Raw genomic sequence first — 19359 nt, 5'->3', positions numbered from 1 at the left:
GCTTGTAACGAATCTGCAGAACTGCCTCTAACTTTTCATAGTTGTCTGATACTTTACTGGAGGTTGCTACTGGCAACGTCACCTCCTTTTCTGCCTCTAAAGGAGGATCCACCCTTGAAACAAAGGCACACAGTACTACATTTTCTTTATTTTCATTTTCAGCAAGGACTACAGGAGCAAACTTTTTGTGGCCCTTACGCCGTTGACGACGAGAGGGGGACTTTCTCTCCTCATCTAGCCCCTCCTGACTGAACTCTCTTTCTACTTTTGTAGTGTCACCGTCAAATAGGGGGCTGTGTCACTCCCCATGGTGTTGTGGACTAACAGGTCACCTCCCACTTTGACGTCACCCCCTTCTACTGGAGCTACCCCATTATCAATGGTCACATCGTCATTTTTAGGAGGTACCAACCCACCACCAGTAATTTTTATTGATTTTCTATCCTCCACGCTGTTTTGAACAACCGTCCCTTTTTTAGACTCCACCCCCTTTTTAACAACCACACCAGCAGGGGAATTTTTACAAGAAAAATCAACAATAGTCTTAGGACTCAGTTCACAACAGCTCTTACCACCTCCCCGGGCACTCTGGGACAATACTGACGCCCCCGGCGGGTTCATAGAATGGTCCACTGCCGCCATTCTATATGGTGCCCACAGCTCCTGCGGTTCCTGCACCATGTCCTGTAAAAGTTTCTCAAATACCTGCTGTGAGTCCTGTTGCTGTTTCTCAAATGCCTGCTGTGAGTCCTGTCGCTGTTTCTCAAATACCTGCTGCTGCGACTCCACCAGGCATTTCAAACACTCAACCGCTTCAGACTCATTTGCTGCTCCTTTCACAGACATCTTTATCAGCTCCTGCAATTCTTCAGGACACTCCATTATGCCGAAGAGCGATTGCACACGGTAATCTTACTCCTTCTCCCTTCTGTCTGGAGATACTGCACCATTCATGGCCATTGCGGTACACACTAGACACTTTACACCGCTCTCCCCGAAAATTTTCGTGGCCCCGCCGAGCCACAGCAAAACCGGATTTGAGTGCTACGACAACCTTCGCAACCCCGCCGAGTTGCAGCCAGATGCTTTAAACTTCGTGAGCCCCACCAAGCCACAGCAAACCAGGTTTGAGTGCGACGCCAATCTTTGCAACCCCGCCGAGTTGCAGCCAGATGCTTTACCACACTCGTCAACCTGTGCCGTTGCCCCTAGCAACCGGGCTGCAGTTGCCTCTAGCAACCGGACTGCAGTTGCCTCTAGCAACCGGACTGCAGTTGCCTCAAGCAACCAGACTGCTGTTGCCTCAAGCAACCAGACTGCAGTAGCCCCTAGCAACTGGGTTGTCGTTGCCGCTAGCAACCGGGCTGCAGTTGCCCGCATTCTCGAACCATATGTAAGGCAGCATTAGTCATCATACTGGAGGATACTCGCTGCACAGGGTAAATTAAGCACACGTGCAATGTCCATCTGGTATTTTCTCAACTCAGCAGTTTATTATTGTCATAAACCGCAGTTCACACACATAATGTCCACGAGTCTTTCCAGTGGCAGCTATGCCCACTTGGCTCCAGGTAAACTATAACACTTGGCTTCAGCAAACTATAACAATGTCCATATATCACAATGTCCATATAACGTACCGCTTTTACCTTTTGCAGGGTCTTAACAGTTCCAGGTTTAGTTTGCCACCACTTTCACTTTTAGGCTTCCCAGGTGGGGGTCTCCAGCCCTCGTACCTTCGAAGGCTACTGGTATGTTTTCACTCACATCCAGCCTGCGCCTTTCAGGACTCTTCACCAGCCTCTGCCTTCCAAGGCCACTAGCATCCACTCACAGGATCCAGTCTCGGCCTTTCAGGCTGCCAGGCTTCACTCGGCCTCACTAGGCCTCACTCGAACGGTGTCCCACACAGATGGGGAACAGGCCTCATGCCTCTCTCAGAACACACCTGTCTCCCATCAAGCAGGGTTTATATATCCATCCCGTGCACTCACACACACACACTGACAGGACCTTGCTGATGTCACAATCATGTGATCAGACAGACATTCTGTGCGCGCAGGACCTGTCACATGTGACCAGTCACCTGAGGGGGAAGGTACATGGTCAGGTAAAACACATCCTGGACCATTACCGTAATGCCAGCAAGTCGCTGCATTACACTAGCTTACAAATAATACGTCCTGTTGACCCCAACAATAAGTGAGAAATCCTATTGTCAAATGTATTTTCCCATTTTTAACTTGATTCTGTTCCAATTCTGTCCTTGATTTGACCTGCACACACACACACATACACCTTTATTTGGGAAATCACCAGTTTTTTATGTAGTTTTTCCAGCCATAACCAAATGTGGATCCAGAAGGAAGGAGAAGTATAAATCCTTCCTTTCCCATCACTTTTGATTCCACTTTTGGTAAAACCATTCCTTCGAAGGTAGAAAAATTTGACAGATATAAGGAAAGCAAAAATATAGGTCTCATAGTTCTATCTAATTACAACTAGGTCCCTAGTTCACAAGACATATTTTAAGTAAAGCTAGAACATATGTTTTTCTTTTCCCATCCCAAACATGAACTAGAAGATACACAGGCGCTTTGTAGCACTTACTATGCATACTAATCACAACACAAAATTTGTTCAATCATTCAAAAGATTTTTTGATTAGCTACACGCATTTCAATTTGCAGATGAACCCTTAGGATAATAAGATCTGATTTCTGATTGTGAGATGAATATAGCCTAAAAAGAGAATGCACAAAACCTCAGACAATCAGGGTACAAATGATTCAGTGCAGATTGAAGAAAGACAAGATAACTGATGTCTGAACTCAATAAATGAGTAGAAATAACAATTTTATCAACATTTCTGAAAGTAACAACATCAATGCAGCACTGCATTTAGCCTGTTTGATGCCCATGCTGGCCACAAAATGCGTTAGATGCACTTTGGCAGTATTTGCAGCTCAATTCATGCAATCTTGCTCCTCCTTCAATGCATTAGTCTTTATCAAAAGTGCTAAGGTGTATTTTTAAAAATGCAATTAAATCCTGTCTGCACACTTGAGGTTTCCATAGACTCCTTGTAGCCATCGCAGTTAGAGATGGGCAAATTTATTCAAGTGCAATTGAATTTTACTAAAATTTTACAAAAATCTCCATTCTGAAGAATACAAAGTTTTTAACATTTTCTGTGTGAATTCAGTAAACTGATGGCCAACTGTGGCCACTATCTTTCTAAACCATAGAAGGCCAGAAAGAGGTTAAAAAGAAGGAAAAGCATAGTCATCTCACTGCTAACCTCTTTCCAAGATATTCGGCACTCCAAGCCTCTGTCACGTCACATCTATTCTCTAGATCTTTGTTCATGCTAGGCTGGGGCTTCTGCCTGAAAGCAGGCCCTGGAGTTCACTGTTCATACTTCAAGTAATCAAATATGAAGCAGCAGGAGCGGCCAGAGTGGTGAGTATGACTTTTTTTTTTAATTTTTTTATATTGCGTCTATTATACTCTGGGGCCTGAATAATGTCTTTTAGAAACTGGAGTACCCATTGAGTTTCTCAAGCAGATGACACATCGGTAATGTTTTTCCTAAAGTGTATTCTTTGTTATCTTTTTGGTAATTTTTATTTCGGATTTGTTGTTGGCGCCTTTTTTTTTAATGTATATGTAAAATAGTGAAGCTGCCTGAAGAAGGGTTAGGCCACTTCTTTTAGCTGTTCCACAGCTTTAGAAGCCTGAAGCAATTAAAAGACATCCCTTAAAGACTGAACATATGCACAACAATTCGTTTTGACATTGCAGTGCATATGTTAATTCTGTTTAGAATTTTCTAAGCACTTTTTCAGGTGGATTTCAGGCAGAATCCACCTGAAAAAGATGTTGTATGCACATCCCCTTAAAGTATTTGAGGACTACTACTCCTGTTAACTCTCCTTGTAGGCTGACTATTTAAAACTCTTCAGCTTGAAGCTACTGGCCAATTTAAAAAAAAAACTAAAATATTCAGAAATATCCTGAGTTGCTTGGGATTCCAGCTGCAATATACATTGCATCCAGTTTATTGCTGGGTATCCGGCTGCAAAAATAAGCAAAGTTAAATCTATAACATCCTTTTACAGTTAAAATTCCCCATGTACTTCAGAAGCTGGTGCACTTATAAATGATGGCAGTAATATATTTAATGTTAGAATTTCATTATAGACATAATATATAGGTAAGCAAATGTTTAAAAAATGATTGAAATGTTTGGTATTTGCATCATGCTTACTGACAGCAAATGGATGGAAAGAAAGAATTTCACAGTGAGCCCTAATGTAAATGTATGTGAACATAGACTGCTGCTTCAGTTCAAGAATACCTATAGCTATTTTTATTATGAGTAATGATTGACAAATGAATGACGTCTCCCTAATTACAAAGGAAAAAAATCTTCCACAAATTCAAGTAAATTGCTCTTAATGCATGGACCTGCTATTTATAATCAGATCGCTGCCAAAAACTGGTCTAGTCTAAGAACGAGAAAGAGAAACTTACTGTTGCCGATCTCTGTACAGTTTGCTGATGTTTTCCCACTGGAAGGAAAGCTCTGCCAGTTTTTGTTGAATTTTCTCCTTTTCTTTTGCTGTAGCTGATTGGAGAACTGCATTCTTTCTGCTTTGAGTGAAGCCAATTTGACCTGATAGTCTCCCTAGGATTTCTTTTGTGTTCTGAAACAACAAAATAAAGGAAAAGTAAAAGAGCTGACAAATCAATTTTAAACTGTGATAAAACAATGTAGGAAATGTTTTAAAAGAGTTTTCCATGTTAAGTGAATTCTGATAACAAAAGATTGTGTTTACGTTAAAGCGGACCTTTCAGTAGATCAAAAGTGGACAGTTACTGCCTTTATTTTATTCCCACTGCTCACCCTAGTGTTCAGTTTTTTAGTTTTTTTAAATCCACCTACAGTTCATGAGACATAGGCAATTTTACTTACTGCTAAGGGAGTGTGCATTACTTCTCTGTGAACAATGTTTCCTTGGTAAAGACAAAACATTAAAGCTAGCCACTTTTGAACTTGTGACAGGTAGTCTTTAAAGTGAACCAGTTACGTCCTAGGTGCTATGTACACTGCCCCCATTGCTTTGCTAGTGTTGCAATGTGCATCACTAACAAGCTGTTTTCATGAAAATCGTTCATAGTATAATGATTTTATAGCTTTCTATATATTTTGTCCTCCCTGCTCGTATTCAGTCATGTGGGGGTGCTACATTCAGTCAGTGCTGGCACCGCCCATGACATTTGAATACTGCTCCTGGCAAGCGCTATGTTTGTGGTGTTCATGCGCATTTGCACACTTCGGGCCGTTCGTCCGGTGCGTGCGCACTGAGGCTGTGTGATTACCAGTTTCAGTGTGCACACGCTGTGAGCTGTGGCTCCCAGCGCGTGCGAAGTCAATGTATCTGGCAGTCACCACTGCAGTGTCACTGCGCATGCGGTGAACGCAAGATACATTGACTGCGCACATGCCGGGAGCAAGAGGTCACAACGCCTGCGCACTGAAGTTGGTAATCACACAGCCTCAATGCGCACGCGCCGGACCAGCGGCCCGACGTGTGCAAATGCGCATGTGCCCCACCAAAAATAGCGCTTGCCAGGAGCAGCATTCAACTGAATACGAGCAGGTAGGACAAAGTATATAAAACGTTAAAGAATCATTATAATACCACCAATTTTCATGAAAACAGCTTGTTAGTGATGCACATTGCATCACTAACAACACTTTGGGGGCAGTGTACATAGTAACTAGGACGTGACAGGTTCCTTTTAAAGTTAAGTTTCCACAATGAGTTTTGGTGAATTTTTGACGCATGCATATGCATACAGTGCCTACAAGTAGTATTCAACCCCCTGCAGATTTAGCTGGTTTGATAAGATGCAAATAAGTTAGAGCCTTCAAACTGCAAACGAGAGTAGGTTTTATGAACAGAAGCATAAATCTTACAAACCAAAAAGTTATGTTGCTCAGCTGAATTTTATTAAATTTTAAACATAAAAGTGTGGGTCAATTATTATACAACCCCTATGTTTAATATTTTGTGGAATAACCCTTGTTTGCAATTACAGCTAATAATCGTCTTTTATAAGACCTGATCAGGCCGGCACAGGTCTGTGGAGTTATCTTGGCCCACTCCTCCATGCAGATCTTCTCCAAGTTATCTAGGTTCTTTGGGTGTCTCATGTGGACTTTATTCTTGAGCTCCTTCCACAAGTTTTCAATTGGGTTAAGGTCAGGAGACTGACTAGGCCACTCCAACACCTTGACTTTTTCCCTCTTGAACCAGGCCTTGGTTTTCTTGGCTGTGTGCTTTGGGTCGTTGTCTTGTTGGAAGATGAAATTACGACCCATCTTAAGATCCTTGATGGAGGAGCGGAGGTTCTTGGCCAAAATCTCCAGGTAGGCCGTGCTATCCAGTCTCCAAACGTCACGTGTGTGGTTGGCACCAAAGATCTCGATCTTGGTCTCATCAGACCATAGAACCTTGAACCAGTCTGTCTCAGAGTCCTCCAAGTGATCATGAGCAAACTGTAGACGAGCCTTGACATGACGCTTTGATAGTAAAGGTACCTTACGGGCTCGTCTGGAACGGAGACCATTGCGGTGGAGTACGTTACTTATGGTATTGACTGAAACCAATGTCCCCACTGCCATGAGATCTTCCCGGAGCTCCTTCCTTGTTGTCCTTGGGTTAGCCTTGACTCTTCGGACAAGCCTGGCCTCAGCACGGGAGGACACTTTCAAAGGCTGTCCTGGCCATGGAAGGCTAACAGTAGTTCCATAAGCCTTCCACTTACGGATGATGCTCCCAACAGTGGAGACAGGTAGGCCCAACTCCTTGGAAAGGGTTTTGTACCCCTTGCCAGCATTGTGACCCTCCACGATCTTGTCTCTGATGGCCTTGGAATGCTCCTTTGTCTTTCCCATGTTGACCATGTCTGAGTGCTGTTCACAAGTTTGGGGAGGGTCTTAAATAGTCAGAAAAGGCTGGCAAAAGAGATCTTTAATCCACACATGTGAAGCTCATTATTCTTGGTGCCTGAACTACTTCTTAATACTTTAGGGGGACCAAACAGAATTCTTGTGGTTTGAGGGGTTGAATAATAAATGACACTCTGAATTAACTTTTAACGTTTAAAAAAAAAAAAAAAAAAAAAATTGCTGCAGTGCATTTCCCACTTCCAGGCTGATCTACAGTACAAATGTTACAATGCCAAGTTAATTCCGCATGTGTCAACCAGCTAAATCTGCAGGGGGTTGAATACTACTTGTAGGCACTGTATATCCATAAAACGACAGTGTTGTGCCAGTATTTTAGTAATCGTCTACTCGGAGCAGTTATTTTGAAGTGTCTACTACAGAAGAAGCCTTTTCTCCTAACTAATTAGACCTCCATAAAGTTATTTATATATACGCATATATATTCAGTTGTAAATGGTACCGGTACGACCTGAGACTGAAGTGTCCTGTATGAGCTGAGTCCCAAATAATCAGAAAAGCTGACTTGAAGCTCTTAAAGAATGCCAATCTCTCAAAAGCAGGGCTTCTCTAAGTCCTTAGAAATATGTTTCATGTGGCCTAGCCAAAGATGCTATGTCGTAGGTTGTTCTCACCGAGTTGGCTTATGTAAAGCCGAACAACATGTCCCAGAGTCACCAAGAACAGATCAGAGTCACACCGCTCTATCCAGACCTTTTTCCAATAATGCATAACTTTGCTGTCTTATTGAACTCCCCTAGCAACAGTCACCAACTGCCAAACCCCTGTGCTGCAACTCCGGCCTCTCCGCTGCATTCTACTGGCCAGATCATATAATACATCACAAATCTCCAACAATACAGTAAACTGTGATTAATCCTTACGCTACTGAGTTGGAAGCAGTAAAAATAGGCAAGAATAATGATCTGAAAAGGGCCAAATTTGAATGGGTCGGAACATCTCCAAAGCAAAAGGTTTTGTGCGATGGCCCTAATAGGCAGTGGTTTTTACAAAATTATGGGTGTCCAAGTGTTACTGATGCATTTTGGGAGCAAAGACTAATCCTATGGTTTGATCTCAGAGCAGAATTACTATAAAGTACATTTCTGATAAAGATAATGCTGGTTAAGATAAAAAAATTCCAGAAAACATAATGCATCATAACTTGCTGTATATAGGACTGCACGGTCGCAGACTGGTCCCAGTTCTCATGTTGAATTTTGCCCATCACCAAAGCACTTAAAATGTGAATGTGATCATTCAAAATGGGCCTTAGAAAAATTAATTAAGGTAGCCTGGTTTGATTGATCACATTTTCTTTTAGATCATGTGAAAGGTCAGGTGCTAGATTGCTTTCCTGGGGAAGAGATGGCACCAGGATGAAAGGAATATGATAAAGTGGAAAAGACTGTGTGGTGCACTTGGCAATATTAACTGGGAAACCTTGGGTCTGACTCCTGGCATTTATGTGTACATTACTTTGAAAAGTTCTACCTACTAAAATATTATTGCAGTCCAAATACACCCCTTTATACCAAGAGTGCTACCTAATAGCAGTGGCCTCTTTAAAAAGTATCACGTGTGCTATCTGATGAAATGTTGGAGTTCTTTTAATCATACATGGTTTTTACTTAAGCCTCCCACTGGTAACATCAAATTATCAATGTATTACATTTTTTTTTATGAAAAATAACAAAGGAACAGTATGACTGACAGTTCTAAGAAAAGATGCTCCAGTTCTGTTATATCATGAATAAACGTATTTATTAAAACATGCCAACACATCCTTCCAAAACCTCACAAAACCAAAGATGACTACACAAAATTATTATTTAATTTGTCTAACAATGTAGCAATTTTTTTATGGTTTGCTTGCACAAAATTTGGTAAATATAGCGGGTGAAATAAGTATTGCACATGTCACCAATATTCTAAGTAAACATATTTCTAAAGGTGGTATTGACATGAAATTCTGACCAGATGTCAGTAACAACCCATCCAATCCACACAGGCAAAGAAATCAAACCATAGATGTCCATAAATTTAGGTATGTGTAATAATGAGAAATGATACAAGGAAAAAGAAGTATTGCACACATGTAGAAAGAAAGGTGCAAAAAGCCATGGAAAGTCATGACACCACCTGATATCTGTCAGTATAGAAAGCAATACTGCCACGTAGTAAAAAATAATATGATCTGGTTTAACTGATGGCCTATAAAAAGATGTCTCATTACCAAGGTGCCGCACAAGAAATAGTTGATGATGGTTAAAACCAGTGAGTTGTCTCAAAACCTTTGCAAACTTATTGTTGCAAAATATACTGATGGCATTGGTTACAGAAGAATTTCTAAACTACTGAAGGTTCCAGTGAGCACTGTTGGGACGATAATCAGGAAGTGGAAAGAACATAATTTCACTATATACCGGCCACGGCCAGATGCTCCCCACAAGATTTCAGACAGAAGAGTGAAAATAATTATGAGAAGAGTTGTCCAAGAGCCAAGGACCACCTGTGGAGAGCTACAGAAAGACCTGGAAACAGCAGGCACAAATGTTTCAAAGAAAACTATAAGAAATGCACTCAACCTCCATGGCCTGTATGCATGCTCACTATGCAAGACTCCACTGCTGACCAAAAAGCATGTTCAAGTGTGTTTAAAATTTGCTCAACAACATTTAGACAAGCCTGTGAAATACTGGGAGAATACAGTCTGGTCAGATGGTACAGAATATAGTCGGGTCAATTTAACTATTTGGATGCCATAATACGCACCATGTTTGAAGGCCAAAAGGCACTGCATACCACCCACAAAACATCATACCAACAGAGAAGTTTGGAGGTGGGAACATCATGGTGTTAGGCTGTTTTTCAGCAAACGGTACTGTTAAACTTCTTGTGATTGAAGGCAAGATGAATGGACAATATACCGAGACATTTTTGAAAAAAATCAGCTGCCATCTATCAGGATGATGAAGATTTTTATTTTCAGAGAAACAAAATAAAGCTGCAAGAATGGCCTGACCTAAATCCAGCAGAAAATTTATGGAAGGAATTAAAGCTCAGAGTTCATAGAAGAAGCCTGCAGAACCTTCAGGATTTGAAGAGTGTTTGTGTGGAAGAATGGCCCAAAATCACATCTGAACAATGCATGAGAGTAGTTTCTCCATACAGGAAGAGTCCTGAAACTGTCATCACTAACAAAGGCTTTTGTATGAAGTATTAATTAAATTTCAGTAAGCGTGTTCAATATTTTTTCCCTGTGTCATTTCTCATTATTATACATAACTTAACTTATAGACATCTAGGGTTAGATTTATTTACCTGTGTAGATTGGATGGGTTGATGCCGACATCTGGTGAGAATGTCATGTCAATAGCACCTTTAGAAATATATTTACTTAGAAAATTGGTGAAATAATCAGTACTTATTTCATCCGCTGTATACAGTATACTTTTCTGTACATGACAAAAACATACCATATAAGCATAAAAAGCAAAAAAAAACGTATAAAAGATAAGCATCAATGTTACAGCCAGTAGCTGTAAATGCTGAATTTGATTCATATTGATTTTCATTCATTTTTTATGGGCTATCTCATAAATCTCAATTATGAAATACATGATTTCTCATGATAAAGATAATACAGTAATAAAATAAAATTTTTACTCCTGTACATCTAACTTATTGCCTTAAAGAAATTGTGTGTGTGATAATTGTGCACTGAGGAAATACATCAGTTCAAATTGTACCGTGTTGTTCATTTTAGTTTTCCATGTTTATTATCCAGGGACAGTTACAGAAACATTGTGATTATTTACTCTGACACATTTTTCTGCCCTTCAGGCCAATAAAACTGTTAAGGATAGCAATTTTTTTAGCTGCTGTTACAAGTGACCATGAGGGTGACACAGTGTACTAACACACACAGATTGTAAGCTTGCAGCATGGAAGACAGTTGGCTCCATGCATTTTTCCTATGCACGATTGCCCTGGGGCACTCACTTAATGCTATTTACTTTTATGCCTCAGAGAATGAACAATAGAGATGAAAATATTTTTTATGGGATCTGAGCATCTGACAATGGAAATTAATGCATTGACCTTAAAAGCAATAAATCAAAACATGTCACTTGTTTCCTTGTAATTGCTTGAAAGCAGAGGCTATTCTGTGCACTAAATAATATAATGGCTATTATTGACATAAAATTAGGAAAAATCACGTCCTCGTTTTAAATAGATGAAGCTTAGGGAGTTTTAATTTGTAGACAATACGCTTTTTTAATAAAAACCTTAAAATGATAATAGAATTAAAAAATGGTAACATAAATTGATGGCTACAGGCAAATAATGCATTTCAGAAAGTAATAAAAAAAGGCGTTGTACAGTACTCAGACAACCCATTCTTAATTACTATATTCCCCAGCTATGTTGTTGTTGGGTCTCCAGGGACTTGTGTAAAATTGCTACACCACGTGAACATTACAACTAATCAGCGGCTGATAATGTGCTGCAGTTCTCACAATTTCATCAGACTCCAAGGTTCATCAGAAGGAAGTGTTGAGTGAAGCAACTCATCAGAAACTGCTGATTGACTGTAGTACTCATATGGCATAAGAGTGTCATGTGAGTCACGGGAGGCTCAATATTGCTGGCACAGTTCAAAAAGGAATGTGGTACTCAAAATGAAAATTATGCAATGTATTCAATCAGTGAACTGTGTACAGACAAATTGCGACTAGGGATAAGCGGACCTGTGGAAGTTTGGGTTTGTCCGGTTCAACTGAGCTTTAGCCCAAAGTTCGGTTCGGGTACCAGAAATGTATGCTACCTTGAACCTGAACCCAAACCCCATAGAATTCAATGGTGACCCGAACTTTGGAGCTGGAAAATCTCTCTCTCTCCTCCCTGGACTCCCGAACTGTAAAACGGAATTCCAGGAGAAGTCCATGTTCGGAGTTCAGCTAGTATACGGTACGAACCAAGAACTTTATAGTTTGGGTTCGCTCATCTCTAGTTGTGAAATCTGAGTCTCACTGATCTTCATCAGATATGGACATGCAGTCTAGAGGACCTGATCCAGAATAGCATAAGGCAAGGCAGCAGAGGAGTGAATGCAACACTAGTTGCCTGGAAAGAAATATGCCTATAATTATATTTCTGGAACAATGCCGGTGTGGGAGGTGAGTATCTGTTCTTTTCATTTAACACTGGGGAATATAGCATTTAAAGGGGTATTCCCATCTCCAAGATCCTATCCCAATATGTAGGAGGTGTAATAATAATAATATTAGCAAATACCTCCAATTAGAAATGTAGTATAGTTTTTTTGATTCGCTATATCTCTTTCCTCATATGCTGGCACTGCAGGACCTTAGGTATCTATGGTGACGACCACTAGCAACTAGCTAACTAACTATCACTTTATCAATGGAAATAATCATGGATACCTAAGGTCCTGCAATGTCCTGCCCATGAGGAAAGAGACATAGCAAGTCAAAAAAACTATGCTACACTTCTAATTGTAGGTATTTGCTAATATTATTATTATTACAGCTACTACATATTGGGATAGGATCTTTGAGATGGGAATACCCCTTTAAGAAGGGATCATTAGACTATTGGATGCAACTTTTAAAAGAGGATGTCTGATACACAGCAGAAACAAAAAATAGCATAGAGGGTATGAAGGCCTACAATCCTCAATTACTCAAAACTGATAACCATGATGATCTTTTTAGAGGCATTGTCTTTTAAAACAAGAGGAGCAATGGAGGCAAAATACAAGGAGCCTGAAATCTGTCAGAAAAATCCATCTACAGTGCTCAGAACAAATGAGTACACCCTAGCAGATTTGTCAGAAAACCTTTAGCTTCCTTTCCAAATCAACATTTTCTATAAGATTCCATACTGCAAAATACTCCCACAAATGTGGGACATTGATTGCAAACAAGATTTCTTATTTTGCACACCTAAAATATAATTTTTCTAATAAACTCATTCAAGAGAATGTTGCAAAAAAGAGTACACCCCAATAAAAGTCTTAGGAGAAAAGTTAAAGTTTAGACTACAAAATTCTAATTAACAAGAATTCAACCACAGGTAAGTCTAATTATTCATTAGACAGCTGTCCAGAAGACAGCTGACTATAATAGGATGTTACTTAAGAAAACCACTTCCCATTTAATGCTGTCAGAAATAGCACCACATGGAAAAGAAATGTCACAAGACCTAAGAAAGAGAATAATTTCTTCACACAATAAAGGTAAAGGCTAAAAGAAAAGCCACAGAAAACGGAAATAAAATTCCCCCAAAAATGAGGCAACACAAGTGCAAAATACTGATGAGACAACCACTCACAACCTACCATTTCATGTAGGGGGTGATTGTTTAGTATTAAAATTGCACACAAAAAAGGCTTGTATAGGGTGTTGTTCACACATAGATAGCACTCAGTGACTTGCTTACAGTCTATTAGTGATGGCCATGCTATTAGATTAGGCGGACTGCCAAGCACTATATAAGTGCACCCCATGCGGACAGACACCTAAGGTCAATATTACAAGGTCAATATTGGCTGCACCCTGAATAAAAATATAACGTGCTAAAAATATATATAATAAATATGAGGTAATGGTTGATATCTTGGTCAAAATACTCAAGCTGACAACCTGCTTCAAGGGTCTTCATACTTTTGGGGGGATTTTATTTCCTCTTTCTGTTGCTTTGCTTTTAATTTTAGCGTAGGGATTTGCAAGTATGAGGACATATAGATTTTCTATACATATCGATTTTCTATTTAACCTGTCTACATTCTTCAAGGAGGGCAATGCTCTACTGAACTTTTCTGTCCCTTCATTTTGGCAATCTGTGGGGGTTTGGGTACCCCAGACTCCCACTGATCAAAATTTTTGACATGCCTCTATTACATGTCAAAAGTTCTGCAATAATACATTAATTTAACGAAATGCCAATAAAACAGTTCTCTGTGTAATAAAAATAAAACTTTAACGTTTATAGTGAAATGCTAAATACAGTAATTGAACAGTACATAATGTTAGGCCTGAAACAACATAATCTATCTATCTATCTATCTATCTTTGGACTTATTTCTTTAAATTAGCGGTTATTGTCAACAGCACTAAAAAAATAATAATAAATTATTCTACATGGACAAGTGAAAAATAGCTTAAAGTTATTTTAAGTATGATAGTGCCAAGGGAAACTATGTAACCTGGTTTAGAAAAGAGCATACGGCTTTCATTTCAAAGAAAAAAGGATTAGAGAAACCCATTAGCAAATGGAGTGACACCAGCCTTTAGGGAGAGGATCCATCTCCATGCTCTTGAAGAAGAGAAATCCCAGCAGTACAGACTTACAGTCCAGTTAATTCTCTCTTTCTTAAATTTGCCATTTGCTGACAACCAAAGGACAACACCCTGTATAAAAAATTATTCCCAGTTGCTCCCTCCATGGCTATCATCTTAAAAGTGAAGTCTGACAGATTAACTATAGAAAGAACTCAGTCACCGAAAGGCCAGAATGGATGAACATATGAATTGAAAACGTAGGGAACTCTGAAAAAAAAACATTGCTTTGTCTATAGCAATGAAGACAAAAATTGAGCTAAATGGTTTCCCTGGATGTTAGAAAAGCTGCATGAATTTAGGGAATAATCTAAAATAAATAACAATTATCTTATATCTAAAAAAATCATCTCCGCAGGTTCTGCAACAAACACGTGCAGTACTTTATTCACATGAATAATATATGGCACAAGAGGTGAGCAATTCGCTTCAAGAAAAATCTGATTTGCTTTCAATTTTACAAAATATTTGGATCTCCCATTATCCAAACTTCTTGAAATTCGCTTTGCACAAATCTAGAAAAATAGCGACCTGCTAGCTGCCATTTTTCTTGATTCTAAAGGGCCAGGAAGAGTTTAAAATAATAAAAAAGATAACTCACTCTTACCACTGCCACTCTTGTCCAGTATTCATTTTGACTCCATCTTCCAGTATCTTCGATGCCTTATGTGCTAACCAGGCCTCATGACTACAGGACTTCATGGGGTCATGATATATTGTGAAGCATAGTCATTGATTAGGACTCACATGATGTCATGTATGTCACTGAAGAAGCTTCAGACAACATCATAACTGTCACCCTGCATGTTGTTGTGAGGCCTAGTCAGTGCCAGAGGCACCAGAGATGCCGGAAGATAGAGCCAGACTGAAGACATGACTGGACTACAGAGGGGCTGCATGGAGGGATGGGAGAGGGGTAAGACGAGGTAAATATAATTTAAAAAAAAATGTTTCAACCTATGTTTAATATGCTTTGTGGTCTGGAGATCATATGGTCAAGATCATATAAAGGCACATTTGATTCACATTGAAAAATTTCAATGCAAACCAAATTTATCAGTTGAATTTGAGCAAAACTGACAAATTTGGCAAAATTGATGAAACCTCCTGAAGTTTTGATAGGTGTGCATAAAGTTTATATTGCACTTACTGTTTTGCCTGAGCGGACTCAAATAAAGTATATTAAAGATGTTTTCTACTTCACTGAAAACCCCTTCTCAATCCCTATGTTTCTCTATATAAAAAAATAACACCTATACTCACCTCTGGTGCAGGCACAATTCCTGGCTCTCCTTGCACTTGTGTGACTTGTTGTCACATGACCCCTGCAGTTAAACAGAGCTGGAATTATTCTCCTTGCTTTTGGAAAAATCAGACATCTGAAGGAAGTGAGAGCAGCAGTTGCTCTCTCACTTCCTCCAGATGTTAATTACATCCATAGGAGAGGAGAGTGAAGCTAGTGCTGAATAATCACAGGGATTGTGTGACATAATTTCAGATGAACCCAAGGAGAGTCAGTGCCGATATCTCTGAAACAGCACTGTTACTGGACGTTAGCATAAGTGTTATTATTTTACTGGGGGTAAATATAGTGATTAAGAAGCAGTTGTCCAAGTAGTGGACAACCCCTTTAATATACATACAGTCATACATAGTCAAGGTCTCATTCTGTAGATTGGCCAGACATTTGTCTGAGATTATACTTATCAGAGTCAGGTTTTGGTCATTTTTAGAAGGAATTAATCAACTATATTTTTATTCCGCTTTCCTTACATGATTATGGGGGCAGCTTGACAACAGTAGATTAAGAAATGTCTTGTAATAGTCTAGAGATAAACGTTGTCTTTTATAGGAGACAGAGCTAGGCGCTCTGTGACCTGTGCATAGGTAGAGAAGTGAGCTGTGTCACTCACCTATTGGGAATGTTGACTCCTTTGTTATTTATATATAGATGATATGTTTCATTGTAATCCTTTCTGTATTTAAAATGAGATGACAACTGAAACGTGATCTAAACATAACAGGACGTGTTAGTAAAAGTAGCCAGAGTGAAAACTGCAAGATTTCACATTTTCTTCTTAGTGGCATGTAATAAAAAAGAAGAAAATTCTTAAAAAGGGATGCTTTTCTTGTTATGGGCAAATAGCTTTTAGAACACAGAGTTTTTCATGTTTTTTTTATTTTCTTTAAGTAAGCCATATTTTGCCCTTTTTTCAGGAACAAGTTGTATTTTCCACCGCCACCTTATGATGTACTTATTATATTACTTAAATTATTTCTGTAGAATTAATTGTGTGACATAAACAACATGTCAATTTTTTCTGCAGGTCAGTATGATGAAGGGAATAGCACATTTATCTTTTATTTCATGTTTTGCTACTTTTTGCTATCATTTTTTGAGAGCAAAGACTCTAATTTTTTGCCAACAAGGGTTCTGAAGATAAAGTCAGTGGATAAGTTGTAGTTCTTTGGTAATAATTTTGGGCTACACACAAGTTTTTAATAACTTTTTTTCTTGCCCATGTTTTTGGAAGGCATAAATAAAAAGTAGCAATTCTATTTTTTTTATCAATGGGTTTTACTTTGCCTTAAAATTGACGTTAATATTATTTTGCAGGTAATTATGATAACATTGGTCCCACATTTATATTGATTTTTAATATTTCTGCACATTAAAATAATATTTGGGTAATTTGTGCTGTGCACATAACTTGAAGAACATCAAGGAGACATTCAATGTGTCATGCTCTCCCTCCAAGACACAGCTCTGTTCACAACACAGTGAGACACATTTATTGTTCAACATGTGCTAAAATTTAGGTTAAATTGAACCGCGTGCCACATTTATTAAAAGTTTTAGACTGTCTTTGAACTTTATCTTTCAAGCGGAAAGGGCTTAAAAAGAGTAAGAATTGTATAAAACTTACAAAATTGGACCACAAAAAATGGTTAAAAGTAAGCCAACCAAGAGGTGATATAAAATTAGACAAAAATGCACAGTTTCACTAAATTCATATTTATGAGACATTTGGCACATCTAGTCTAATTTTAAGCTAAGAAAGTAATAATAAATCTTGTTCGTTATATCATTTTTCTTTGGAGTGTTTCCATAAAGAAATGGCAACAAAAGAAATCACTTATTACTCCAAGACTTTCAGCAAATAGTCTCAGATGCCTAAAACACCTGGGGAAACAAAGTCAGTCTATGGCTACATGATGCATATAAACCTTCTTGTCCTAGGTAATCCATCAGATAATCCGGTTGTAGGCAATGTTCTGATATCCTAAATCAAAGAAAAATGAAATATGTTCTTCTGTATATTTTACTGCCATAGAAACAAATGTGATTCTATTCAACCATTTAAACTACTCTCTGGTATGTCAGATCAAATATCTATTGGATTGGTTCATAATGAGACCTTGCTTTTATTGTGTGTACTACATTAACTGAGCTGTAATTGATTGTAATCAAACTTGTTCTACTTTGTTGGATTTATACTAACATACACAAATGGGTACAGCATTGCAGTAAGAACTGCCTACTGAAGATTGATAAATCAATAGAAGCGTCAAGAGCACAAGTATAGTACTGACTTGATGTAGAAAGGACTAAAATTTCACTTTCACTTAAAGATATAAATGACTACAGGATATGTAAATGAATAGCACAAGGACAACTAATTGGAGTTTAGCCAAGTGTTAAATTTTTCAACTTCTTTACAATAGGTATGGTAAAAGAGCACATTTACATTACCAACTTGGAAAGGCTGATAGGTAACTTGATGTTTTAACCCTTTTATGACCTTGCAGGTATAGGTACATCCAAAGTCTTCTCCCTCCCTTTGATGCGGAGTCCGGCACTGAGCTCGCATCTTTCCCGACATATAACAGCTGACTTGATCACACAGCCCCAGATCATGAAAAATGAGGATACTATGGGTCTCGGAAAATGGCTCCATTTTTTTCTTTCAAATTACGGATTTTTTTTTCAAAACTTAAATAAAAAAGAACCTATACATGTTTGGTATCGGTGAACTCATAATGACCTGAAGAATCACTATAGCAGATTACTTTTAGCATTTAGTGAACATGGTAAATAAAAAATCCAAAAAACAATTGTGGAATTGCATTTTTTTTGCGTTTTCACCACACTTGGAATTTTTTTCCTGTTTTCCAGTACACTATATCATAAAATCAAAGGTGTCGTTGAAAATTACAACTTGTCCCACAAAAAACGGAAATACAAAAATGAAAAATCACAAGGTTGTGAAGGGGTTAATATATTTATGAAAGTATCTTATTTTTACATTGTGGATGCAGTCTTTTCTAAACAAATAAGGTAAGTGATACTAATGTAATAAAAACATTTAAAATAATAGTTTCACCCTTATTAAATAATTTGGACATTAGCGTTATGTAAAAAGGTGGTTGTACTCTAAGTATTGGTCACCAAAATCAGATCACCTGGACTGTGACCCCGACACTCCTTCTGATCAGCTGTTTTCAGCTCCCATGGATGCCAAAATGTACAGAGTCAGAACACTACATAGTGTAGAGGCTTTTCTCGGGCACTGCAGCTCTTATCACATTAATATCAAAAGAAACTGAGCTTCAACATCCCAAAATAACCATTACACAGTGTATGGATTTGTGCTGTTCCAGCTCCATACACTGTTTACATCCAGCCATTGTAGAAGCAATAAACAGATGATTGGTGGGGGTGACAAGTGCGGTGTTCCAATCTATCTATTGCTAATAACCTATCTGGTGGATAGATCATCAATATCTAAGTAATGGACAGATCCTTTAGCTAATACTTCTTTGAGTCTAACAAGTGAAGAAATCCTTATTATTAAAAGAGAAATACTTTAATGAGCATACACTAAAAGTTGCGAAGTGAGAAAAAATAAAATATATATATATATACTGTATATATATATATATATATATATATATATATATATATATATATAT

At 38.5% G+C, this 19359-nt stretch overlaps 1 protein-coding gene across 11 annotated transcripts in view; it reads right to left on the bottom strand.

The window, feature by feature from the left end:
- The window catches only part of DMD (dystrophin), a 3940859-nt gene that overhangs the window by 1907484 nt on the left and 2014016 nt on the right, over nt 1-19359 (bottom strand). For all 11 annotated transcript variants that reach the window (XM_073664716.1, XM_073664719.1, XM_073664714.1 and 8 more), the window contains one exon: nt 4537-4709. In XM_073664716.1, the coding sequence (XP_073520817.1) occupies nt 4537-4709 (173 nt within the window). The remainder of the gene's footprint in view (nt 1-4536; nt 4710-19359) is intronic.

Source organism: Phyllobates terribilis, unplaced genomic scaffold, assembly GCF_046119375.1.
Source record: "Phyllobates terribilis strain yellow unplaced genomic scaffold, ASM4611937v1 Scaffold_2__4_contigs__length_985480577, whole genome shotgun sequence".
Lineage (NCBI taxonomy): Eukaryota > Metazoa > Chordata > Amphibia > Anura > Dendrobatidae > Phyllobates > Phyllobates terribilis.
The sequence above is the reverse complement of the archived record's forward strand: the minus strand, read 5'-3'. Positions and strand labels throughout refer to the sequence as shown.